This window comes from Macaca mulatta, chromosome 10 (genome assembly GCF_049350105.2).
Source record: "Macaca mulatta isolate MMU2019108-1 chromosome 10, T2T-MMU8v2.0, whole genome shotgun sequence".
Classification (NCBI taxonomy): domain Eukaryota; kingdom Metazoa; phylum Chordata; class Mammalia; order Primates; family Cercopithecidae; genus Macaca; species Macaca mulatta.
Genome location: NC_133415.1, coordinates 11,665,256 through 11,692,143, shown reverse-complemented (window position 1 = coordinate 11,692,143; position 26,888 = coordinate 11,665,256). Strand labels below are relative to the sequence as shown.

Below are 26,888 nucleotides of genomic sequence, written 5' to 3'. Positions count from 1 at the left end.
TTTAGGTGTAATGTAAGTAAATTAAGTAATTTGCTTAACAAAATTAATTTTTAGTAACAAATATATTGCATCATAGAAAATATTCAGTGGGCTAAGGAAGAACTAGTAAGATCTAAAAGTCAAGTCTCATGGTGCTTAAGTTTATATCTAACTTTTACAGAATTGTGAATTTGGAACCTTGACTCCAATTTCGTTGTTTTGGCACATAGTTAAACTTAAGCATCTTAAATTAGTTGGTATTTGTCATATTTTTTTTAACTTTCATTTTGTAATAATTTTAAGCTTACAGAAAAGTAACAAGAATAGTACAAAGAACGTCCATATGGTCTTCATCGAGATTCACCTATTGTTAACATTTTGCCCCATTTGCTTTATTCTCTATTCTCATTATCTATTTATGTACACATATTATTACTGTCCTATATTTTAAATCTAGAGGAAAAGCCATTGTAGGTTGGGTTCCCTAGGAAACAGACTCTCAGACTCGGATTTGTATGTGGGAGAGCCATTAGGGAGCGCTCTTAGAAACCACCAGTGAGGAGGGAGTCAGACTGGCAGGCTCGAGTCAAGCAAGCGCAGTTGCAATAACTGTAGCACAGTTGCAGTAAAGGACTCAGGTGATCCTTATAGGAGCTTTGAGGCTGGAATGGCTCTTCACAGTTGTCCTGCCTTGACGTAGGACCCCTTAGCTAGGGGGCATGATCTTGAACAAAGAGGCTCTCTTCAGCTGTTGGGAATTCCCAGAGGAGGATTCATTTGAAAGCCCAAAGCCAACACCCCTCCCGCAGCTCAAGAGTGCCTTGATCTTGAAGCAAGGATCTGGGAGACACACCACAGTATCCACTACAGACACAACCTCTATGTTTCTGCTTTATTGTTCTGCTTCTATTTACCTGAGAAATGCTTCAAAACACAGGAGATGGAGTGTAAAATTACTGTACATCTTTCTTGGTAGATGAATTTTGAGATTAAAGATGTACAATTACTGTACTACTTTCTTGGTAGATGAATTTTGAGATTACTAGGGGAAAGGCATTTTTTAAGGTGAAAAGAGAAGAATAAGAAAACAGATGTTTAAGTAGATTTTTAAAATTAAATTTGAAATAGGTAGATAAGAAAAGTGAAAACCAACTTTTACTGCTGGAGATCTTAAAAATGGAGTTGAGACAATTTTATTTCAGTATTTTGCTAACAATAGCATATAAAATTTGAGACACTGCCAGTAGTTCTCACTTAAGAATAATGAGAAACAGGAAACTTCATAAACCAAGTTAGATGCTCAGCTCCAGGGACGAGGAAAAATAAACAGTCACTACGAAAGCAAGTTTTCATATTCAGTGGCTGACTCCTGGGTTAAGACAGCAAAGTGAAACTGCAACACAGAATTCCCATCACCCAATACTCAACGAGATTTTTTTAAAAGTCAATAGCAATCTAACATAGAAACAGATATAACTAAAACTTCTAAAAGAAAAAGAATAAAAATAACTGGTGGCCAAGAAAAGAAACAAGATCTAGGACATCCCTTCTCCCCCAAAAGCAATACTGGTAAGATGATAACAACCTTAGAGTTCTCATCAATATCCACATGTCTGGAAAAAAGGGAACTGAATGGAGAATGCTTTCTTCCCACTTATGACTGAGGAGAGGTGAAAACAGCTAGAGAAAAAAATGGGTGTAACAGAGTAAATAAAGACGCTTACACTTCAATGGACATGAAAGCCACAGTTTGACACTGAATTGGGTGAATGATCTAAAGCTTGAAGGTATCTCTCCCCCACAGGAATAGGATACATACCTCAACTAGGTAGAACGATCAGGACCTTGTATAAGAGACTCAAAAACAGAGCAGAGTTCAGGTATTCTAAAGAAGACCGTACATGGCCTCAGCTGAGATCTGCTACAGAAAAATGGATAAAATAATAGCCCACAGACTGCAGTCTGGTGGAGAAAACAAACTGATCTCAGATATGGTGGGAAGAGTCAAGAAATCACTAAGTGTTTCTGAACAAACAACAGCCAAAGTTTATTGTGCTGACTCTGTATTAGCCCATTTACTTCTTATAACAACTCCATCACAGGGCCTATGTCAACCCCATTTTACAGAAGGTGAAACTACAGCACAAGGGCTTAAGTAGCCAGTCCAAGGCCATACAACCAGTCAGGATTCAAGTGCAGACAGTGTGGCTCCAGGACCTGAGCCCTTAACCATTATACTCTACCTAATCTTCAAGAGACAGTGCCTAGTGAGAGCTGCCTAACCATCAGCAAGATGTGAAGACATGGCCTGGCAACTAAACAAAACATTCCAGTAGAAAAATGAGCAGAGAAGGAGGGAAGGAGAAGCATGAAAGAGAAAAAAGGAAGATGGCATGCATAAAAGAAGGATCCCAAATGCAGAAGAAAATGTAGCTCAAGAAACAGAAGGAAAATTCCTCACAATATAGCATTCATTTTTTAAGTTATTATAAATTATATCTTTCATAAAATTCATAATTGTTTCCTGTCACTACATAATACAAAGTTAAGCATTTAAAAAAATGTTTATTGGCCTTACATGTTTCCTGTTTTTCTAGAAATGATTTTCATATTTGCTTCCTCTTTTTCTGTTGAGCTACTCCTTTCTCATTGATTGGCAGGAATTTTTTATATATTCTGGATACTAATCCTTTGTCAGTTATATGTGTTGGAAAATTTTCCCATTTTGTGGCTTTTTTTTTTTTCACTTTTACATGGTGTTTTTTTCCCTCAAAATCTACTACAAAACTATAGTAATCAAAATAGGGTGGTTCTGACACAAAACCAGACATACATTCTGTTCCAGTAGAACAGAACAGAGAGTCCAGAAATAAATCCATGCATTTATGGCCAACCGATCAACAAAGGTACCAAGAACACACAGTGGGGAAAGGACAGTTTCTTTGGTAAGTGGTGCTGGGAACACTGGATATCCACCATACATACAAAAATGAACTAAACATGGATAAAAAACTTAAAATGCCAGACCTGAGTCTGTAAAGCTACTAGAAGAAAACAGAGAAAATCTTCTTTTTGAGACAGGGTCTTGGTATGTCACCCAGATTGGAGGGCAGTGGTGTGATCACAGGTCACTGCAGCCTCTACCTCTCGGGCTCAAGCAATCTTCCCATTTCTGCCTCCTGAATAGCTGGGACTGCAGGCACATGCCACCATGCCCAGCTAATTTTTTTTTTCTTAAGAAACAGGGTCTTGCTGTGTTGCTCAGGCTGGTCTCAAATTCCTGGGCTCAAGAAATCCTTCCGCCTTGATCTCCCAAAGTGCTGAGAGGCATGAGCCACTTGTAAAGGCATGAACTACCACACCCAATGGGGAAAAACTTCTTGATATTGGTCTGGGCAAAGAATTTTTGTATATGACCCCAAAAGCACAGAAAATAAAAGATAATATAGTTTTATTAGTTTTCTAATGATGCTATAAGATCATTTGTTCTAATGATGCTATAACAAATTACCACAAACTTAGTGGCCTAAAACCACCACCATTTATTATCTCACAGTTCTGTAGTCAGAAGTACAGGCAGGTTAACTGGGTTCTCTGTTTCTGGGTTTCACAAAGCTAAAGTCAAGAGTCAAGGTGTTGGCCAAGCTGGATTGTCATCTGGAAACCCTGGGGAAGAATCCACTTCCAAGCTCAATCCAGCTGTTGGCAGAATTCCACTCCTTGCAACTGTGGGACTAAAGTCCCCATTTCCTTGCTGGCTGGCAACCAGGGGCCACTCTCACCTTCGAGGCCACTTGCATTCCTTATTACTCCATCTTCAAGCCAACAATAGTGCTTCAAATCCTTCTCACACTTGGAATCTTTCTGGCTCCCTCTTTGGCCACCAGCTAGAGAAAACTCTCTGATTTTATTTTAATTAATTAATTTTTTTTTTTTTTGATACGGAGTCTCTGTCACCAGGCTGGAGTGCAGTGGCACAATCTTGGCTCACTGCAACCTCCGCCTCCTGGGTTCAAGTGAGTCTCCTGCCTCAGCCTCCTGAGTAGCTGGGACTACAGGTGTGTACCACCATGCCCAGCTAATTTTTGTATTTTTAGTAGAGACGGGCTTTCACCATGTAGGCCAGGATGGTCTCGATCCCCTGACCTCATGATCTGCCCACCTTGGCCCCCCAAAGTGCTGGGATTACAGACGTGGGCCACCGCGCCCGGCCAAGTCTGCTTCTAAAGGACTCGTCTGATTAGATAGGGCCTACCAGCATAATACCTTTTTTGCCATAGAATATAACAATCATGAGGGTGGTGATTCATCATATTCACAGGTTCCACCCATGCTCAAAGGGAAGAGGACTGTATACAGGCAAGGGTCATGGGGCTTATCCTCAGAACTCTGCCTACCACAAATGTCAAATTCATAAACACTTTCAAAAAATAATGTGCACTTTTTCTGTTTATGAAATACTTCCCTATTTCAATGTAAAAAATATATTCTAAATTTTCTTCTAAACATTTGAAAGTTTTGCCTTTTTACCTGTAAATCCTTAATTCATCCAGGTAGAGACCTCATTTCATTTTTACAATATGGATAAAAAATTATCCCAGTATTATTTATTGAGTAGTTCATTTTTTCTCCACTATTCAAAAATGCCACTTCTGTCATTTACTGATTCCATAGTGGCCCAGGCCTGTTTTCTAGGGTTATGGTTTGTTCCATTGGTCCACACACCTATCCTGCATCCATACCACACTGTCATGATCAGTAAAATTTTAGTCTTGTTATTTAGAAAGGCAAGCCCTCCACCTTACTCTATTTTAGGAATGTTTTGAATACTCTGGAACTTTTTATTCTTCCACGTAAATTTTGGAATCAGTACATCAAATTCAACTCTTAAAAGCCTTTTTGGATTTTGATTGTAACTGCACTGAATCAGCAGTTCTCTACTGGGAACAATTTGGCCCCCAGGGGACATTTGGCAATGTCTGCAGACTTTTGATTCAATACAACAGGAAGGGATGTTTGCTAATAGCATCCAGTGGGTACAGGCCAGGGATGATGCCAACTATCCTGCAATGCACAGCCCCCACAACAAAGAATGATCTGTTTCAAAATATCAGTAGTATCAAGGCTGAGAAACCCTCCACTAAATCTAGACAATTTGGAGAGAACTGACATGTTTACATTATTATTTTGATAAAAATTGAATATCTTTCCATTTATATAGGTCTTTAATGTATTTCAATTAAGCATTATAACCTACAGTGTACAGATTTTGTACTTCTTTTGTTAAGACTTATTCCTACATCAAGATTTTTAATTATAAATGGTATCTTAAAAATTATGTTTAATATTTGTTGCTGATATATAGAATATAACTTGATTTTATGTTTTGATGTTATAGCCAGCCATCTTTCTAAAACTCATCATTTTTAATATGTCTGTAGATCTTTTGAAGTTTTTTATATGAAAATCCTATCATTTACCAATGATGCTCGTTTCTTCCATTTTGATACTTACATTTTTAATTTCTCTTGCTTGTTTTACTGTGATGGCTAGGACCTCCACTACAAAGCTGACCTAGCAAGGAGTACTGAAATCCTTTTCTTCCAACTTATTCTAAAAGAAATAATGCCACATTCAAATGTAGGGAAATTTTTTATTTATATTTTTTCTTAACTTCACATTTAATAGTATTTTGGTAAGAAAACGTGTCCTATATGAAAAATCTGTTTCATATAGGACACGTTTTCTTACCAAAATACTATTATATGTGTTTCCTTTATAACACATATAATCAATTATAAAATCCATATTTTAAAAAAGTTTTATGTCCTTCACCTATCAATAAAGATGTTAAGAAGTTATCTACTATGATGGTAGATGTCTCAATTTCTTCCTGTATTTCTACCAATTTTTGCTTTATATACTTTGAAGTTATTTTACTGGGTATATTCACATTTAGAAATGTTACATCTTCCTGGGGAATTAAGCATCTTATTATTATCCTTAATGCTCTTGGCTTTAAAGTCTCCTTTGCCTGTTATTAAGTAGCTATACCAGCCTTCTTTTAGCTTGTATATGCCTGACTTACCTTTTTCCATACATTGCTTTCAATCTTTATGTGAATTTATGCTTGCAGCATATATCTGGATTTCTTTTTTCCCAATCTGATAGTCTCTGCCTTTTAATAGATGAGTTTAATCTACTACTATTTACTGCGATTATTAATCTATTTGGGCTTATTTCTATTATTTATTTTACTTTTGAATTTCTATTTGTTCCATTTTATGCTTTTTGCCCTTTATACAATTTTATTTTCTTCTCATTCTACTTCTTCTTGCCACTTGTCTGGAATTTATGCACTCTATTTCTCTTCTTTTAAAGTTTATTCTTGGAAGTTTATCATGCACGTTTACCTTTAAAAGTTTACAGTCAAAGAATATTCATTACCTTCTCCTAAAAACACAAGGACCTTTAGAACACAACTCTAAACCTGCCCACCCCCATTTACATACCATGGCTACCCACTATTCTAATTGTCTTTTTCTTAACTCAAAAATTAGATTTATACAGAAAATGTTTATGATACATATATATTTATTTGTGTGTGTTTACCATGTATTCATTATTCTCTCTTGAATTTTCAACTATCTTTCTGGAATAATTTTCCTCTTTTTGAAGTATACCCTTAATGCAGGTCTCATGGTTGTAAATTCTCTTTGTTTTTTTATTCATCTATAAATAACTAGTTCACCCTCACCCTTAAATGATAGTTTTGCTGGTACACAATTATAGGCTGTTATTTTCCTACAGCATTTCTAAGATACTATGTCACTGTCATCAGGCTTCTACTGTAGAAGATGAGAAGTTTTCTGGTACAGTAATTAATTGTCATTCCTTTGCAGCAGTATCCTCCATATGGCTTAATTAATATTACTTTCATATTTTCCATTTTCTTTGGGCATATCTTCTAGCTCACTAAATACATTTTTTTAGTTCAGTAGTATTTCTCATTTCTGCAAGTTCCCTTTTTTCGAATTCATCCACTCAGTCCTAATAATCCCTTGATAATTGGTGATGCATGTGATTATATCCTTTATTTATGTAAATACACAGCTGTTCTGTATCTGACCTTTCCAATATCTACAGTCTTTGGGGGATTAAGTATGTTCTTTGCTGCTTACCTTCTCCTGGTTTGGTGATATTGGATTGTGAGCTCGTTGCTTGTCTTAAACTGGTGAAAATCCTATTGGATCTAACTTATAAACTGAGTACACTTTCTCAATTCAGTCCCCTTGAGGGTCTGGGTTCAGCATAGTAATCCAAGGCTTTCCTTCCCAATGCTGAAGACAGGCCCCAAACTCATTCTCTGATCTACTAATAACTGCTCTTAAGAACTCAACGCCTACAGTTACCTGCAGCTTCCCACAGGCAGAATGCCAAGTCACTGACCAGCTCACATGTGCTGTTCTTATTTTGTTTACATTTTTCAAAAAGAACCTTAGAGACTTCCCATACTTCTTATGAGGCCAGGAGTGTCTCAAATAGTGTGTCACTTCCAGTCTCTGGTTATTGTGCAGTAAATGGAGTTCCTAGTCTCATTGCCAGAAGGAGACCTTTAATATTTTTTTTTCTTTTTTTTTTTTGAGATGGAGTCTCGCCCTGTTGCCCAGGCTGCAGTGCAGTGGCACAATCTCAGCTCACTGCAAGCTCCGCCTCCCAGGTTCACACCATTCTCCTGCCTCAGCCTCCCGAGTAGCTGGGACTACAGGTGCCTGCCACTGCGCCTAGCTAATTTTTTGTATTTTTAGTAGAGACGGGGTTTCACTGTGTTAGCCAGGATGGTCTTGATCTCCCTTTAATATTTTTTACTAAAAAACAGCATATAATTCCATTTTTATAAAAATAATTTATCTCTAGCTATCCATCTCTCTATATGTATGTATAGATTTTTTGTAAATGCTGGCCAGGCATGATGGCTCACACCTGTAATCCTAGCACTTTGGGAGGCTGAGGCAAGCAGATTGCTTGAGCCAAGGAGCTTGAGACCTTCCTGGGAAACATGGTGAAACTTTGTTTCTACCAAAAAAAAAAAAAAAACCCAAAACACCAAATTAGCTAGTGTGGTGGCACGTGCCTGCAGTCCCAGCTACTTGGGAGGCTGAGGTGGGAGGATCACCTGAGCCCAGGGAGACCAAGGTGGCAGTGAACTGTGATGGCGCCACTGTACTCCAGCCTGGACAACAGAGTGAGACCCTGTCGCACAAAAAAGATGCCTAGAATTACAATCATCTGATATTAATGATGGCTATTTCTGAGTAATTGTATAATAAGCCTATATTGTTTTACAAGAGTATAATGGTTTTCTGAAACAAAAATAAAAAAGAAATAGTTATGCATAGCTTAACAACAGGGATGCTTTCTGAGAAATGCACTGCTAGGCAATTTCATTGTTGTATAAACATCATAGAGTGTGCTTATACACATCGAGATGGTAGAGCTTACTACACACCTGGGCTCCTAAGCAATGAACTTGTATAGCATATTACTGTACTGAATGTGGTAAGCAATTGTAAGACAATGGCAACTGTAACACAATGGTAAGAATTCATGTATCTAAACATATCTAAACATAGAAAAGGTACAGTAAAATATATTATAATCTTATGGGACCAGCATCATACACACAGTCCACCGTTGACTGAAACATCATTATATGACACATGACTATATTCTAAGATGTTAACAGTTTAGGGTGGTAGAGATATACATTATTTTTATATATTTATTTTTAAATTTAAAAGATCAAAAGATCAGCTGTTTGACATTTATCAATGCAAATGTTTTCATTACAACCACAGTTTGTACCATAAGCCCTGCCATCTCATCTACATGTGGCAAGGCAACCAAGCATGACTCCACATCAATTCTGTTAGTACAAAGCTCTTTGTAGGACGTAACAACATCAACATTGCTGTTTTTTTTTTTTTTATAAAAGCATGACAACTACTTTGCAGTACAGCAAGTCCTCATTTAATGATGTCCACAGTCTCTTGGAAATTGCTACTTTAAGGGAAACAATGTATAATGAAGCCAATTTTACCATAGGCTAATTAATATGAACAAGAACTAAGTTCCTATAGCATATTTCTAGTCACAAAAATGTCACCAAACTTCTAAATAAAGACCAAAACATATGGGAGGCCGAGGCGGGTGGATCACAAGCTCAGGAGTTCGAGACCAGCCTGGCCAATATGGTGAAACCCTGTCTCTACTTTAAAAATACAAAAATTAGCCGGGTGTAGTGGCAGGCACCTGTGGTCCCAGCTACTAAGGAGGCTGAGGCAGGAGAATCGCTTGAACCTGAGAGGCAGAGGTTGCAGTGAGCTGCGATCGTGCCACTGTACTCCAGCCTGGGTGACAGAGTGAGACTCTATCTCAAAACAAACAAACAAACAAACAACCCAAAACACTTTTATTCTTATTATTGTTTTTTGAGATAGAGTCTTGCTGTGTCACCCAGTCTGGAGTACAGTGGCGTGATCTCAGCTCACTGCAATCTCTGCCTCCCAGGTTCAAGTAATTCTCCTGCCTCAGCCTCCTGAGTAGCTATGACTACAGGCAACCGCCATCATGCCTTGCTAATTTTTGTATTTTTACTAGAGACGGGGTTTCACCATGTCAGCCAGGCTGGTCTTGAACTCCTGGCCTCAAGTGATCCGCCTGCCTTGGCCTCCCAAAGTGCGGGAATTACAGGCATGAGCCACTGAGGTTGGCCCACTTTTATTATTAAACATTGAAATAAATGTGAGCTATACATACATTTAAGGAAGATTAGTAAAAACAAGATGATTATCTGCTCCCTTCAGGGTCACAGGTGGCTGGAGCCCATCCTGGAAGCTCAGGTCACAAGGTGGGAACCAGCCCTGGACAGGGACGCTGCTTCATTGCAGGGTGCACTCACACCCACTCCACACTCACCTGGACGGGGACCATTCAGACATGCCGATTCACCTGCTGTGCACATCCTTGGGAAGTGGGAGAAAAGCAGAGAACATGGAGAAAGCCCACGCAGACGGGGAAGAGTGTGCAAACTCCATACAGACAGGGGCCTCGGCCGGGAATTGATGTTTTTCTCATCAGTTATAACAACATTGAACAAAAGGATGTTATTCAAGGACCTACTGTATAATTTTGGTTCAACAGCAATGATAGTTTTCAGGGAAATTTTTCCATTATATAGAATGCCATTACATTTGACACAGACCAGAGTAATCCTTAATACAGGTAAAGTTCTGTTGCAAAGAATGATGCTAGTGAAGAGCTCTTTATGGAAGATCAGATAACCAACACAGGTAAAGTTCTGCTGGTCTGGCTGTAAGTAGTGCCTCTGGAGATCCTTTTCGTAATAACTGTTGCCTCTACAAAAATGGCCTGACATTAGAGCTGAGTTATAACTGTCCTTTTTATATTGTTCTGTCTTGCCATCAAGCAGCAATGATCCTTCAGCCCATCTCTTCCTTCACACATCAGAAGCATCTAAACAAAAACCACCCAAGCTAGCTACTAGAATTAAAACTTGGGAAAACATCCAAGAAAAGAAAAAAAAAGAAATAGAAGTGGCGATGTGTATATAACACCTTCTTTAAAGTGCCTCTTTTCCCTCGCTGATTCACCATAAAGAAGGGAGGCACAGCTGTTTCAGCTCTAGGTCCTGAAGGCTGGAAATCACATTTCCTGCATTCAATTTTACATTTCGCTGTAACTAAATAACTTAGAGACATCTTTAGACTCCTTCTAATGAAAATTTACCTGTATGATATCATCACTTGCCTCCATTTTCTCTAATGCAAAGGTTAGTCAATTTCAGTTTCTTTCTTCTCCAATACATCATCCACTTACCCCCATTGCTTCTCTACAGTCTATCTTTAAACATTACTGTTTCCTCATTTCTATAACCCTAGGAGCAGGTCCTGGATGCCTGGATTGAAACAACTATCTCTTACAAGCTTCGTTCAATTTGTATCTCCTTCATTTCTACACAAAGCAAAAAGAATTATCTTCCACAAACAGCTGTTTTCAGTAATAAGGAAGCTCAGTTCTGTGACTAAGCTAAACATCCCTTCTGTTCTCCAAGGCCTACAATGGTTCCTAGTTGCTACTCATATCAAATTGAGTTTATTAGGTCATTTATGAATTGCTCTGAGTACTCTCAGCTATCTGTCCCTACTGTTTTACATATTCAAATTTATATTTTTATTCCATTTAGTCAGACAACTATATATTACCATGCTTAATCTGTGTCTTGCTTGTATTCTTTCCCACTATTGTAGAAACGATTTGTGATCCCCAGCATTTATTCTCTCCATCTTCCTTAATAACAGAATCTTTTAACTTTCATCTGGGCGGATGATATTTCTCAACCTCCTTTGTAGCTAGGAGTGTCAGTGGGACTAAGTACTAAACAATAATGTGTGAGCTAAAATGTTATAAGCAACTTTTAATAAGTGTTCTTGTTAAAAAAAAAAAACAGGACAAAAAAATAAAAAAGGGAAGAGACATTCACATTTTCAATCTCCCTTCCTTTCTACTGGCTAGAAGGCAGGTGTGACGGTGGGAGCTCAAGCAGCTATGACTCAAAAAGTGGAAGTGGACCATGAAGTGGAATTTAAACGCTGAGTTTGGTGGAGCAACAAGACTCAAAAATAGCCCTGAAGCCAACACCGTGGAGAGCCATATCAGTCATAGAATACCTACAAGGGAGTATTTCAGAAGAGAGAAATAAATTTGTATGTTTAAGCGGCTAGCATTTTTGTGGCGTCTACTGTCATAACTTGTGGATGCATCTCATTCTAACTTAGCTACTGCTCTTTGAGTTTTAATTTGCTACTTCTCCTGTCACATTAAGAATGTCCCCCTCATGACCGGACGTGGTGGCTCATGACTGTAATCTCAGCATTTTGGGAGGCAGAGGCAGGCAGATCACCTGAGGTCAGGAGTTCAAGACCAGTCTGACCAACATGGAGAAACCCTGTCTCTACTAAAAATACAAAATTAGCCAGGAGTGGTGACACGTGCCTGTAATCCCAGCTACTCGGGAGGCTGAGACAGGAGAATCACTTGAACCTGGGAGGCAGAGGTTGCGGTGAGCCAAGGTTGCTCCATTGCACTCCAGCCTGGGCAACAGAGTGAAACTTCATCTCAAAAAAAAAAAAAAAAAAAAAAAAAGAATATCCCTTCAATTTCTTATTTTTTCCTACCCCAACTCCAAACTGTCAGTATTCTTTCTTCCTTTAAAATACACCTTCAGATTCAAATGCCTACATAGAATTGGTTAGTATTGCCAAGTTTACTTAATCTAATTACTCTTTTTTGGACACAAACACACACATCTGTATATCTAGGATGTATTCATATAGAAAGCAGATAAATGAAATAAAAATAACAGATTTTAAAACAAATTTACTAAAGATTTTACATCCAAACATTCACTGTTCGCTTTAAATGGTATTCTTACTATAGATTTACTATAATGATGCCATCATTGACTAAAGCTTTTTTAGAGTATCTTTTCGAGAAACAGACTTAGAAGAATGTGGTAGCAAGATCTTGTCTCGAACAAATATTTTTTCAAGTCAGCTGGGTGTGGTGGTGTGTGCCGGTGGTCCCAGCTACTTGGTAGGCTAAGCCAGGAGGATTACTTGAGTCCAGTAGTTCAAGACTGCAGTGAGTCATTATCACACCACTGCACTCCTGCCGGGGTGACAGATCAAGACCCTGTCTCAGAAGAAAAAGAAAAAAGAAAAGGAAAAGAAAAAGCACATAGTACATCACAAGCTATAACCTCCATTAGAGCAGAAATACAGCCAATTTACTTACTGGGCTTAGAACATGTCTGGCATTATAGTGAGCCAGACACTCAATATGTGTTTGTAGTAGTAAAAAATAATAAATCGTAGCAAAACTTCATTTGAAGGTGGATTCACTTTTTTAAAATAGTCAAGTCATTCATAGCTCAGTGTAGTGAATGAGACATGTCATAAAGATGGAGAATATCATTTTAGGTTTAAAAATGCAATCTGTGGGGCCAGGTACGGTGGCGCACGCCTGTAATCCCAGCTACTCTGGAGGGCTGGGGCAGGAGAATCACCTGAACCCAGGAGGCAGAGGTTGCAGTGAGCCGAGATCATGCCATTGCGCTCCAGCCTGGGCAACAGGAGTGAAACTCGGGCTCAAAAAAAAAAAAAAAAAAAAAAAAATGCAATCTGTGACTACAAAACAATAAACTAGAATTTCTTGCATGAATCATAAAATCAGAGTTGAGTTACTTCTGTATTAATTTAGGGATTCATTTCCTAAGCTTACAATTAACAAGGCCAAGTTCGCTCCAGTTTCAGAGCATCTGCCCTGCTGTTCCCTCTGCCTGATATACAGGCACACCTTGAAGATACTGTGGTGGGTTGGGTTCCACATTACTGCAATAAAGCAAATATTCCAGTAAAGCGACTCACACAAACTTTTTTGTTTCTCGGTGCATATAAAAGTTATGTTTACATTAGACTGCAGTCTACTTAGTAGACTTAGTATGCAATACCATGTTGCCTAAAAAATACATATACATAACTTAAATAATACTTTATTGCTAATTTAAAAAGGCTAACAATTATCTGAGCCTTCAGTGAGTCATGATCTTTTTGCTGGTGGAGGGTTCTGTCTCCATGTTGAGGGCTGCTGATAGATCAGGGTAGTTGCTGCTGAAGGTTGGGAAAGCTGTGGCAATTTTTTAAAGTAAGACAACAATAAAGCCTGCAACATCAACTGACTCTTCCTTTCACAAAAGATTTCTCTGTAGCATGCGATGCTCTTTGATAGCATTTTACCCACAGAACTTCTTTCAAAATTAGAGTCCTCTCTAATCCTGCCACTGCTTTATCTACTAAGTTTATGTAATATTCTGAATTCTTTGTTGACACTGCAACAAGTTCACAGCATCTTCACAGGAGTAGATTTCATCTCAAGAAACCACTTTCTTTGCTCATCCATAAGAAGTAACTCTTCATCTGTTCAAGTTTGATCATGAGATTGCAGCAATCCAGTCACATCTTCAGGCTCCAGTTCTAATTCTAGTTCTCTTGCTATTTCCACCACATCTGCAGTTCCTTCCTCCACTGAAGTCTTGAACCCCTCAAAGTCATCCATGAGGGTTGGAATCCACTTCTTTCAAATTCCTGTTAATGTTGAAATTGTGGCTTCCTCCCATGAATCACAAATGTTCTTAATGGCATCTAGAATGGTGAATCTTTTCCCGAAGGTTTTTAATTTACTTTGCTCAGATCTATCAGAGGAATCACTATCTATGGAAGATATAGCTTTATGAAATGTATTTCTTCAGTAATAAGACTTGAAAGTTGAAATCACTCCTTGATCCATGGGCTGAAGAATAAACACTGTGTGTTAGCAGGCATGAAAACAACATTAATCTCCTTGTACATCTCCATCAGAACTCTTGGGTGACCAGGTGCATTGTCAATGAGCAGCAATATTTTTAAAGAAATCTTAAGGGCACTAGGATTTTTGGAATGATGAACGAGCAGTTGGCTTCAACTTAAAGTCACCAGTTGCATTAGTCCCTAAAAAGAGAGTCACCTGTCCTTTGAAGCTTTGAAGCCAGGCATTGACTTCTCCTCTCTAGCTATGAGAGTCCCAGACGGCATCTTTTTCCAACAAAAGGCTATTTCATCCACATTAAAAATCTGTTTAGGGTAGCCACCTTCATCAATTACCTTAGCTAGATCTTCTGGATAACTTGCTACAGCTTCTCCATCAGTACTTGCTGCTTCACTTTGTACTTGTATGTTATGGTGACAGCTGCTTTCCTTAAACCTCATGAACCAACCTCCGCTAGCTTCAAGATTTTCTTCTGCAGTTTCCTCATCTCTCTCAGTCTTTGCAGAATTAAAGACAGAAACTTGTTCTGGATTAGGCTTTGGCTTAAGGGATACTGGGGCTAGTTTGATCTTCCATCCAGACCATGCAACCTTTCTCCATATCAGCAAAGGCTGTTTCCCATTCTTACCATTCCTGTATTCGCTGGAACAGCACTTCTAATTTCCTTCCAGAATTTTTCCTTTACATTCATAACTTAGCTAACTGTTTGGCAAAAGAGGCCTACCTTTCAGCCTATTTCAGCTTTCAACATGCCTTCCTCACTAAGTTTAATCATTTCTAGCTTTTGAATTAAAGTGAGAAACCTGCGGCTCTTCCTTGAACACTTGAACACTTACAGGTCATTGTGGGGTTATTAATTGGCTTAATTTCAATATTGTTGACTCTCAGGGACTAGGGAGACCCAAGGAGAGAGAGAGATGGAGATCAGTAAAGCAGCCAGAACACACATGACATCTATCAATAAGTTCACTGGTCTTCTACAGTTATGGTTTGCGGTACCCCAAAACAATTATAACAGTAACAGCTAAGATCACTGATCATAGATCACCATGACACATATAATAATAAGGAAAAAGTTAAAAACATTGCAAGAACTACCAAAATGTGACACAGACACAAAGTATGCACATGCTATCAGAAAAATGACACCAATAAACTTCCCGGGTGCAGGGTTGCCACAAACCTTCAATTTGTAAAATATGCGTTATCTGTGAAGCGTAATAAAGCAAAATGCAATCGATCGAGGTACGCCTGTACATGGGCTGCTCCCTCACTTCATTCAGGTCTGTTTAAAGATTCGCTTCCTCCAAAAGCCCTTCCCTCATCACATGACCTAAAATAAACCCATCCCTGTCACTCTCTGTTCCCTGACCCTGCTTTCCTTTTCTTTATGGGACTCGTTATTATCTGACACATTTTGTGCTTCTGACAGAGACATCCTACTCTCTATCACTAGAATATTAGTTCCATGATAAAAGAACATTTATTTTATTCATTCCTATAGCTCCAAAGTTCTGCTGAATATCCAAATTTTAAATAAATTCAATAATTATGTATTTACAATGAAAGAAGAAAGAATTGAGAAAAGAAAGGAAGAAGGAAGAGTAAGAAAGGTAACATCGAAGAAGCATAAGTGGGGAAGAAACTCTGGATGAGTCATAATTGGTTCTTCTTCTCTGTTACTCTGTTTTTAGCATCAGTTTGAATTAAAGGCTCCCATGAGAAAAATTTCAAAATGAGTGGCTGTCTCTTTTGGAGATTTTATTTCAAAAGAATCAGATCCCCTAAAGAAAGAAATTCCACCACTTTTAGAAGCAGGTAGATAGTATTTGCTACTATACTTATAATGGCTACCCTCTTATAATGTCTCTCTCCAATTCCAAATATGGATGTTCACTCAATGTCCCATTGGGTGAACATTTGAAACTCTTGATTAAGTCAGAAAAGTACTTGAATGATTGTTAGCAAGATTAACATGTGTTGGTATTACTAGTGACACTGTTACATTTTTGCACTTAACTGACAGTTGGAATTATCTATTTGTACTGAATACAAAGGGACAGTTCTCTAAGTCACATTTCACTGATGTTCTGGCTTCCTCAAGCTGTCCATTCCTCATAGACAATTTATCAACAGGGTTTCTACTGGAGAAGTTAGAGGAAAATGATTTTTTTTTAAGTTTTAGCAAATTTGGTAGAAAAGAAGATAGTATTTTTCTACTGATGTCTATTATAACATTATAAATATATCCTTTTTTTATAAAAGTTCAGCAGTCCATATTTAAAGTTTTAAGCAAAGGAAAGAGTACAAGGTATTGTCCTAGGAGAACTTTTAGAGCACTTTTAGGATTCTGAAGCACACTTTAGAAAATGTCAATTATTTGATTTATATTATAAGATCAAAGAGACCTCATACACACATATCCAGACACCTAGTGTTAGAAAACTGTAGTCCTTCACTTTCCAGTTAAGGATAAAAATCTTAAAATTGAATCACGATGCCAAATAGCGTAGTCACTAGTTTAATAGCTTAAAAGCTCAAAAACATTTTATTTGAATCAAAGATAACTGCATTCAGAAAACAGTCATAAAATTGGGCCGGGCACAGTGGCTCATGCCTATAATCCCAGCACTTTGGGAGGCCAAGGCAGGAGGATCCCTTGAGGTCAGGTGTTCGAGACCAACCTGGGCAACATGCTGAAACCCTGTCTCTACTTAAAATACAAAAATTAGCTGGGCATGGTGATAGGAGCCTGTAATCCCAGCTACTCAGGAGGCTGAGGCAGGAGAATTGCTTGAACCCGGGAGGCAGAGGTTGCAGTGAGCCGAGATCTTGTCACTGCACTCCAGCCTAGGAGACAGAACAAGATTCCATCTCAAAAATAAATAAATAAAGCAAAGAAATAAAGCTAAGAAATAAATAAACTAAAATATGTCATAAAATCTATTGAATATGCTTCATCATTGTTTTCTATAGTATGAAGCCTAATATGGTAATAGTAGTACTAAATGATATTAATAATTTAGTACTAAAACGTAGTATTTTATATTTTTAAATCATTTTTAATGATACCTGTTGCATTTTAGGCCAATGGTCATATACGTACTTTTATTACGTAGCCTTCCAAACTTAGGAAGCTTACACTTCTTCTCTGAAGCAGAAATATCTGATGTAGGGGCAGAAGTACGCGCTGTCAGTGAGCTACTTGAACCAAGTGGTCTTTTAGAAAACAACATAGAGTAGGAGGTACGCTGTCTAGTCCGACATGCCACTTCCCTCTCTTTACACAGCAATTGTTCATCCATCAGCAATGTGATGACTTGCTTAGATTTTTCCCGGACATAGTAACCTGAAAAATACATTGAATCTGCTTAGAAAAGGAAATACTAGTTAAGGCTATAATTAATTCTTATTCTACAGAAATTTTTTAAAAAGTAAAAATGTCAGCAGTGAAAAAACCTGCAGCAAATAAAGAACTGCTGATAAGTATATTCCTTTTCTTATACTTTAAAAGGTAAATAGGTCATTAATATATGATAAAATTATATACTGGCATTACATTTTTCACTTTAAATACATTATTGGATTTTCCTTTTAAAAGCAATGTATGGCCGGGTGCGGTGGCTCATGGCTATAATCCCAGCACTTTGGGAGGCCGAGGCGGGCGGATCACAAAGTCAGGAAATCAAGACCATCCTGGCCAGTATGGTGAAACCTCGTCTCTACTAAAATACAAAAAACTAGCTGGGCATGGTGGCATGTGCCTGTAGTCCCAGCTACTCAGGAGGCTGAGACAGGGGAATGACTTGAACCCAGGAGGCAGAGGTTGCAGTGAGCCGAGATTGCACCACTGCACTCCAGCCTGGCAACAGAGCGAGAGCTAGACTCCGTCTCAAGAAAAAAAAAAAAAAAAAAAAGCAATATATACTTTGCAATAATCAAACAATATAGACATACAAAGAAGGAATATGAATTGGATCTAGATATACTGACCTAGATGTATGACTAGGACACATGGTTAAAGATTTAAAGTAATATACACAATTTGATTTGAAGCTGTAACATATAGAGGAAAAGAAGCCACTATATATGTATACAGAAGAGAGAAGCAGATAGAGAAATACATACAACTGTGGTTTGAATATATCTCCTCCAAAATTCAAGTACTGCCAATGTGATAGTATTAAGAGGTGGAGCCTTTAAGAGGTGATTATGCCATGAGGTCACCTTCTTTGTGAACAGAATAAAGGTCCTTATAAAAGAGGCTTCCCACAGCATTTGTCTCTTGTTTGCCTTCCACCATCCCGTTTCGGACCTTCTGTCACATAAGGACACAGCATTCCTCCCTTCCAGAGGATGCAGCATCAAGGTGCCATCTTGGAAGCAGACAGCAGCCCTCACCAGACAACTGAACCTGCCAGTGCCCTGATCCTGGACTCTCCAGCCTCTAGAACCATGAAAAAATAAATTTCTCTTCTTTCTAAATTACCCAGTCTGTGGTTCTCTGTTATAGCAGCACAAGCAGACTAAGACAGACAGACAGACAAGAATACAGGAAGGCAGGCAGGCAGGCAAACATATGGCATACTCACAATATTGTTAACATCTGTTACCTTATAGGGGTACAGTTGGGGTGGAGCAAGAAAAGGGAGAGCAATTGGCTTTTCTCTGACATAACATCCTATCCAAACAATTTGTTGCTTTTTAGCAGAGTGACAGAGCACAGTCAAAGACAAGAATTCTAGTGATAGTGATAGCTCTGTCCTTAACCATCTGTGTGACTTTGAGTCAGTCAGGTGGTCTATCTGGGCCTGAGTCTTCTATCTGAAAAGCAGCACAAGCAATATCTGTCTGGTTGAATTCCCAGATACAAAGGTACACTGTAACCTATAACTCACTCAAATATAAGGTATTACTATTATTTCAATCTTCTTCCTAGAAAAAACGATAAGGGAAATCACTTGCCTTTCTCCATCTTGGGATGAACTCACAAATATGGCTTCCCAAGCTACCTTTCAAAAATAAACTGAAAAGTCCCTAATGATCCACTTGTATGTTCATTGTGGGCTCTAGGTATGATGAATTAAAGTATTAATGTTTTCTAACTATAATTTACTAGCAGTGGGAGTGATGAAAAATGGTCAAATTTGTGGTATATTTAGATGACAGTGGCCAACAATGTTCTCTCACTGCTGGTCACTTCATTAAGCGTTGGTGTGGACAGTGTCAGAAGCTTTTGCTCAAGTTGCCATCTTTTCCAAGATTATTTTATCTAATCTCACTTCTTAGTTATTTCTTCCTTCCAAATCAACTTTATAACTGCTTCAAATCATATCATTCTAAACACCCTTAGCCTCCTATGATCAGTTTGCATTCCTTAACCCGAATTGCCACAATGTTTTGGGAAACCATTCAGTGTCATGTGATAAACAGAAGTCGGCTATGAATTTTAGCCTTTCGGAACAATATGTCAGACACTTATCTTTCCCCTGAAAAATGGACAAAGCTTGGTTTTGGAGGCACAAAGAACATGTTTTCCCATGTTTAACATCAGGAACTCATCTCCTTCCACCTTCCCCCTCATTCCTTCTACTCTAGCTACCCTGGTGCTTTACTCTGCAATTCTACCAAGCTCTTCATCTCCTTAGAGCCATATTTTGGCTGTTGCTTCTGCCAGGAACTCTCTGTATGGCTCTATCCCTGATTCACTCAGGTCTCTTCTCAAGTATCACCTCCTCAGAGAATCTCTGTTCTGCCTACCCTTTCTAAAACAGCCCCACCCTCATTGCTCTCTATTCCTTTCTCCTGTTTTATTTTTCACCTTGGCATTTATCACTACCTAGTATTATATATTTATTGGTTTACTTATTTATTGTTTGTTTCCTCACCAAAAATATAAGCTTCATGAGGGGCAAAGAAGTCTCATTTTAAACACTGATATTTTCAGTGTCTCCAAGAGTGACTGGCACACAGTAGATGCTCAGTAAATATTTACTGAGTTTCCAAGGTGCATGGATCACTTGAGGCCGGGAGTTCGAGACCAGCCTGGGCAACATGGTGAAACCCCATCTCTACTAAAAACACAAAAGTTAGCTGGGCACAGTGGTGCACACCTGTAATTCCAACTACGGTGGTGCACACCTGTAATCCCAACTACTCAGGTGGCTGAGGGATGACAAACGCTTGAACCCAGGAGGCAGAGGTTGCAGTGAGCTGAGACTGGGTCATGGCACTCCAGCCTCTCCAGCCTGGGTGACAGCATGAGACTCAGTTTCAAAAAAAAAAAAAAAAAATTACTGAGTGAATTAATCAATAAAGAAAAAAATTACCCAAAAGCTGCTAACTTTCTTCTTGACATAGTGTAAATGGAACCAGATTGATGAAAAATACTAAGTCAATTTACAACTTAGCTGCCTAAGACAGTTGCTTGGCTTGAAATAATTTCTTGTAACACTGCTCTAATTAAGTTAGAACTAGAAATCATAGAATAGATGTGAAATATTCTCCTTGGAGTCGTGTGGATTGGTGGGATTTGAGGGCAGCTGCAATAGTTCTAAGAGACAAGCAGTTACACCAAGCAGAGAGCCAGTTGCAATCGTGGAGGACTTCTCCCCAGACCATCAGAGCCCCACCCTGAGGTAGCAGTCAGCAGCACCAGGAAGATCAGGCCACAGCAGTTCACCAAACACAGGGAAGAAATTACCCAGAAGTGAGCTTCTGCCCACTACCCTGGCTTCCTATCATCCTAGAGATACTAGGTACTAACCTGGCTGTTCAAAAGCATCAAAGTTGAAAGTGAGAAAATCCAAGAAGAACCTAATAAACCTGTTTCAAGGATGAGTTAAATAACAACAGTAATAATTAGATAGCACCTACTTACTACTAAACAATATGTTTCTGAAAAGACAGGGAGGACAGCATACTAAGAAAGAATAGTACTAGAAGTAGAAAACTTAGGCAGCAAAAGAAAGAAATGGAATTGGAAGTAGAAAACATGGATTATCTGAAATCAGAAATTAAACTAGTTCAACAGATCAATACCCAAGGATATTATATAAAACACATCAAGATAAAAAGGTTGTTAGATGAGGTATGGGTTAAAATGAAAATAAAGCTATATACAGTTTTAATTGGGAATCTTTTGGCTCTTAGTGACAGAAACTCCATTTGAACTGGGTAAAGCAAAAGCCAGGGAAAACCAGGGGTTGAAACTGAGCCTCAGGCACAAAGGAAGCCAAGACTGGAAAGCTACCAGGACTTCTCTTCCCTGCCATCTCTGCTTTTCTAGGAAATGCTTTCATTTTCTCTTCTTACAGATTGGCTTCTTTTATCTGGATGGTTATGGCCACCAACAGCTCTAGATTCACACTGCCACCTGAGAAGTCTCCCTCTTCCTTCCTTCAAATTTGGAGTATCAGGAGAAGGACTCTAAGTGACCCAGCTTGAAACAGTCACATGCCCATCATCATGGTCACAGGGTGTGATGCTACAATTGGCAACCTCAATTACAGAATGACAGGGGAGTGAGGGTAGGATCCAGGTGATAGAAAAATGAACAAGTAGACAACCAACTTGAGGAGTCCTCCCAAACAAACAAAAAACAGGACAAGGAAATCAAATTAGTAGAGCAACTACGCAAGAGATCAAGATCCAAGGACATTCATTTATGCAGTCAGTTAATAATTTCTGGAACACTTACATTTCAGGAAGTATTCTAAGCAATGGGGGTGCAAGTCAGTAAAAAAGAGGCAAGGTCACTGCAAGTCAGAAAAAAAGAGGCAAGGACACCTACATTGTAGTTGGCTGAAACAGCCAATAATAAACACGATAATTTCAGATAAAAATAAATGTTCCAAAAAGAAATAAAGTAGGGTGATATGCTGGACTTTAATTTTGGGTATGGTCGTAGAAAGTCTTGCAGAAGAGGTAACATGGCTGAGTCTTGAATAGTAAGAAGCAGCCAGCTCTGCACAGACATTAGGGCAGAGTGCGCCAGACATCGGGAAAGCCTTCCATGGACAGTGAACACTCCCTCCCACTGTGCCCTATGCAGAATGGGCCTCGGACTTGGCCAGGCCCTGCTTTCATGCACTCTCACAGTACCTTACCCTTGTCTTTTACAGCACTTTCACAGTTAGCAATTGCCCGTTTGGTAACTGTCTTTTCCCTCCAATTAACTGTGACATCCACGAAGGCCAGACTATGCTTGTTTGTTTAAGAGACACTTAAGAAATGTTTGTGAAATGAATGAATATGCTGAGGAAAAGTTTTCCAAATGCTAGGGAGAAATCTATATACATTTAAAGCTGAACCTCGTGTAAAGAGATTCGCAAATATGGTAAATTCAAAGATCTTGGGCATTGAGATGCACTGCTAGAAAAAATATGTATCAGAAGATCTTTAGTAAAACATGTACGAGGCTTCAAACAATTGTAAAAGTCTTAATACTACTGTCTCTATTCCTGACTCACTGCCCTACCAAAATCTACCCTTCTTCCCATATTCCTTTCTTGGTGACTTTTATCTCCATTCTAAGTTAGAAATATGAACATACACCTCCCAAATTCACTTATCCATGTCTATTGACTATACCCACTAATTATCTTCCAAATCCATTCTCTTCGCTTCATCTTGGTTCAGACCTTGATCATTTGTTGCCTGCGGTGTCCTAAATTACTTACTTAGCTTTAGTCTTCCTTCCAATCTACTCTCCACAATGCCTTCAGGGAATGGGGTGGGGGTAGGAAGGGAGGGGAGAAGTAGCTAAAATATCTGATCAAATTTCCAGGTTAGAAAACCTCCAGTCGGTTGGAGTGAGCCAAGATCACACCATTGCACTCCAGCCCGGGCGACAAGAGTGAAACTCCATCTCAAAAAAAAAAAAAAAAAAAAATCCCTCCAGTCAAGTTGGCACAGTGAGTTCATGCTTCAAAGTATCCCCCTGTTCTGTTCCAAATACACAGCAGTAATAGACACTGCCAGTCTCAAAAACAAGATAAAAACCCCCACGAAGCAGAAATATAAGAGAAATGAAAAAGCAGTGAGCAAGGCTGAAGCCAAGGGCTGCTGGGCTCTTGATCTGCCAGCCCAGAGTTCAGCTCCTCAGGTGTTAGGAAATCACAGCTGGTCTCACTCTTTAATGTTACGGGGGCAGTGTTTGTGAGAGAAGGCTGGGAAGAAAAGGAGAAGAAAAAAAAATAGCCATCAACTGCTTCCTGGAATATAACTTATTTGTAGCTGTGGATCTAAAAGCAGGAGGACACACAAGCAGTCTTAATACTTGGAACTAAACTAAGCCGCCTGCTTGCTCAGCTCCTGGGTCTAGAACATTCTAGTATTATCACAGGGCATGTGCCCCAAGCCACCTTTATAAGGCCTGTACAGGAGGGAGTCTAGAAGACCTGGGTAAAGGGAACTGGAAAACCTTTATTTTATTTAAAAAAAAAAAAAAAAAAAAAAGGAAAAAAATGAACATGAGTGATTGTGGGAAAAAACCTCCCACTCAAAATAGTCTAAAAACTAAAATTCTAAAATACATATTTTTAAAATCTAATGCTAAGAAAGTCAGCCAATGAAATCAGCAATCTATGTAAGACCTCAAATTATAAGAATCCCAGAAGAAAACCTAGAAAACACCGTTCTGGACATTGAACTTGGGAAAGAATTTATGACTAAGTCCTCAAAAGCAACTGCAATAAAAACCAAAAATTGACAAGTGGCACCAATTCAACTAACGAGCTTCTGCACAGCAAAAGAAACTATCAGTGTAAAGAGACAGCCTATAGAATGGGAGAAACTAGGCATCTGACAAAGGTCTGATATTCAGAATCTACAAGGAACTTAAACAATTCAACAAGCAAAAAACAACCCAACTAAAAAATGGGCAAAAGACATGAACAGACACTTCTCAAAAGACATACAACTGGCCAAAAAACACACAGGAAAAATGCTCCACGTCACTAATCATCAGAGAAATACAAAGCAAAACCACAATGAGATACCATCTCACACCAGTCAGAATGGCTATTATCAAAAAACCAAAAAAACAACAGATGCTGGTGAGGCTGTGGAGAAAAGGGAACACTTGTATACTACTGGTGGGAATGTAAATTCGTTTAGCCATGGTGGAAAGCAATCTGGAGATTCCTCAAAGAACTGAGAACTGGTTTCAACCCAGCAATCCCATTACTAGGTATATATCCAAAAGAAAATAAATCATTCTGCCAAAAATACACATGCACTTGTATGTTCACTGTAGCAATATTCACAATAGCAAAGATGTGGAATCAATCTAGGTGCCCATCAATGGTGGATTGAATAAAGAAAGTGTGGTACATATACCACGAAATACTATGCAGCCATAAAAAGGAATGAAATCATGTCCTTTGCAGCAAAATGGATGCAGCTGGAGGCCATTATCCTAAGCAAGTTCATGCAAGAACAGAAAACCAAATACTGCGTGTTCTCACTTATAATGGGAGCTAAATATTGGGTACCCATAGACATAAAGATGGCAACACCAGAAACAGGATTACTGGAAGTGGAAGGCGAGAAGGGAGGCAAGAGTTGAAAAACGAACTATTGAGTATTATGTTTAGTACACGGGTGAGGGGATCAATTGTACCCTGAACTTCAGCATCATGCAGTGTATCCAGGTAACAAACCTGCACATGTACCCCCTGAATCTAAAATAAAAGTTAAAATTGTAAAAAAAAAAAAAAAAAAAAAAATCAGCAATCACAATATAAATCCACACCAAATGAAATCAGTGTTTCTATAGGATCTTCTATAGAATATATATTCTATTATTTGAAAACCCTCTAACAAAGATTTTTAAATAAAGAGATTAATACATTAATACATGACTCATTGACAACAAGGAATATAAAAGTATAAAACAAAACAAAGGCAGATATGAAACAAGAACAGATGGCTATGAAAAGAATCAATTAAAAATCCTAGAAATGAAAACTGCAGTCATTAAGATTTTTTTTAAAAACTCAACATCCAAGATAAAAACCAGACTAGAACAGCTGAAGACAGATTTGGTAAGTGGAAAACAGTACTTTATTTATTTATTTGTTTATTTATTTATTTTTGAGACAGAGTCTCAATGTCTCAATCTGCCACCTAGGCTGGAGTGCAGTGGCACAATCTCAGCTCACTGCAACCTCCGCCTCCTGGGTTCAAGTAATTCTCATACCTCAGCCTCCCGAGTGGCTGGGATTACAGGCAGACACCGCCAGGCCTGGCTAATTTTTGAATGTTTAGTATTTTTGCCATGTCGGCCAGGCTGGTCTCCAACTCCTGGCCTCAAGTGATCAACCTGCCTTGACCTCCCAAAGTGCTGGGATTACAGGCATGAACCATCGTGTCCGGCCAACAGGAGAATGGTACTAAGGAATTCTCTCAAAATACAGCACAGAGAGGCAACAAGATTAAAAAGATTAATTAAAAGTCATAAAGAACAGATTATAGGCCCCAATATTCATCTAGAGGAAGTTTCAAAAGAAAATTGAGGTAACAGAAAAAACACAATATTCAGAGACAAGAGCTGAGAATTTTACAGAAAAGACATAAATTTTCATGTCAAAAAGATCTCCAAAGACCAAGTAAGATAAGTAAGTAAAAATAAATCTATACCAGAAACACTTAGAAAAATAGAAGAATATTTAGGGTAAAGAGAAAATATTAAAGCTACAAATTCCTTCTTTGGGTTTATAATAGCATACTTGCCATTCAGTCAGCCCATCAGCCATTGTCAGCAAATGCTGATTTCCCACCTCCGCCACAGAAGGAGAAGAAACTGAGATACAAATAAAGTATCCTCAGCCCTCCAAACCTAGTGAGGGAGGCCAACGTGTGAATCAATAATTATGGCAGTATGACAGGGCTACAATGTATATGGACAAGGTGCTAGGGACAAGCAGAGGGTGACCATTTTACAGGACAGTAGAAAAGACCACCTTTTCTACTGGCTCATATCTGTAAATCCAACATTTTGGGAGGCCAAGGTGGGAGGATCACTTGAGGCCAGGAGTTTGAGACCAGCCTGGGCAACATACAGAGATCCCTTCTCTACATTAAAAATAAAGAAAGAAAATTAGCTAGTCATGTTGGCAAATATTTGTAGTCCCCACTACTCAGGAGGCTGAGGCAGGAGAAAACTTGAGCCCAGGAGTTGGAGGCTGCAGTGAGCTGTGATCACACCATTACACTCTGACTGGGGCAATGGAGTGAGATCCTGTCTTCTAAAATAAGTAAACAAATAAATACAGACCTTCCTAGTGAGTATCTGAATGGAGCTTTATTTGAACATGAATATCCGTTCTAGGAAATGAAAATAATAAAAGTTAAAATCTATCAAGAGCTGATAGTATTAACTAATATTGATGGGTAACCTACTACGTGACTAACTCTCAGACATATCTCTAATCCTCAGAGTTAAGGTAAATTTTACCTAA

The 26,888-nt window shown here is 38.6% G+C and overlaps 1 protein-coding gene across 1 annotated transcript in view; it reads right to left on the bottom strand.

Moving 5' to 3' along the window:
* ENTHD1 (ENTH domain containing 1) overlaps positions 1-26,888 on the bottom strand; it is a 148,571-nt gene that overhangs the window by 99,945 nt on the left and 21,738 nt on the right. Inside the window, exon 3 of the mRNA XM_001099911.5 lies at positions 17,531-17,773. Coding sequence (XP_001099911.1) covers positions 17,531-17,773 — 243 coding nt within the window. The remainder of the gene's footprint in view (positions 1-17,530; positions 17,774-26,888) is intronic.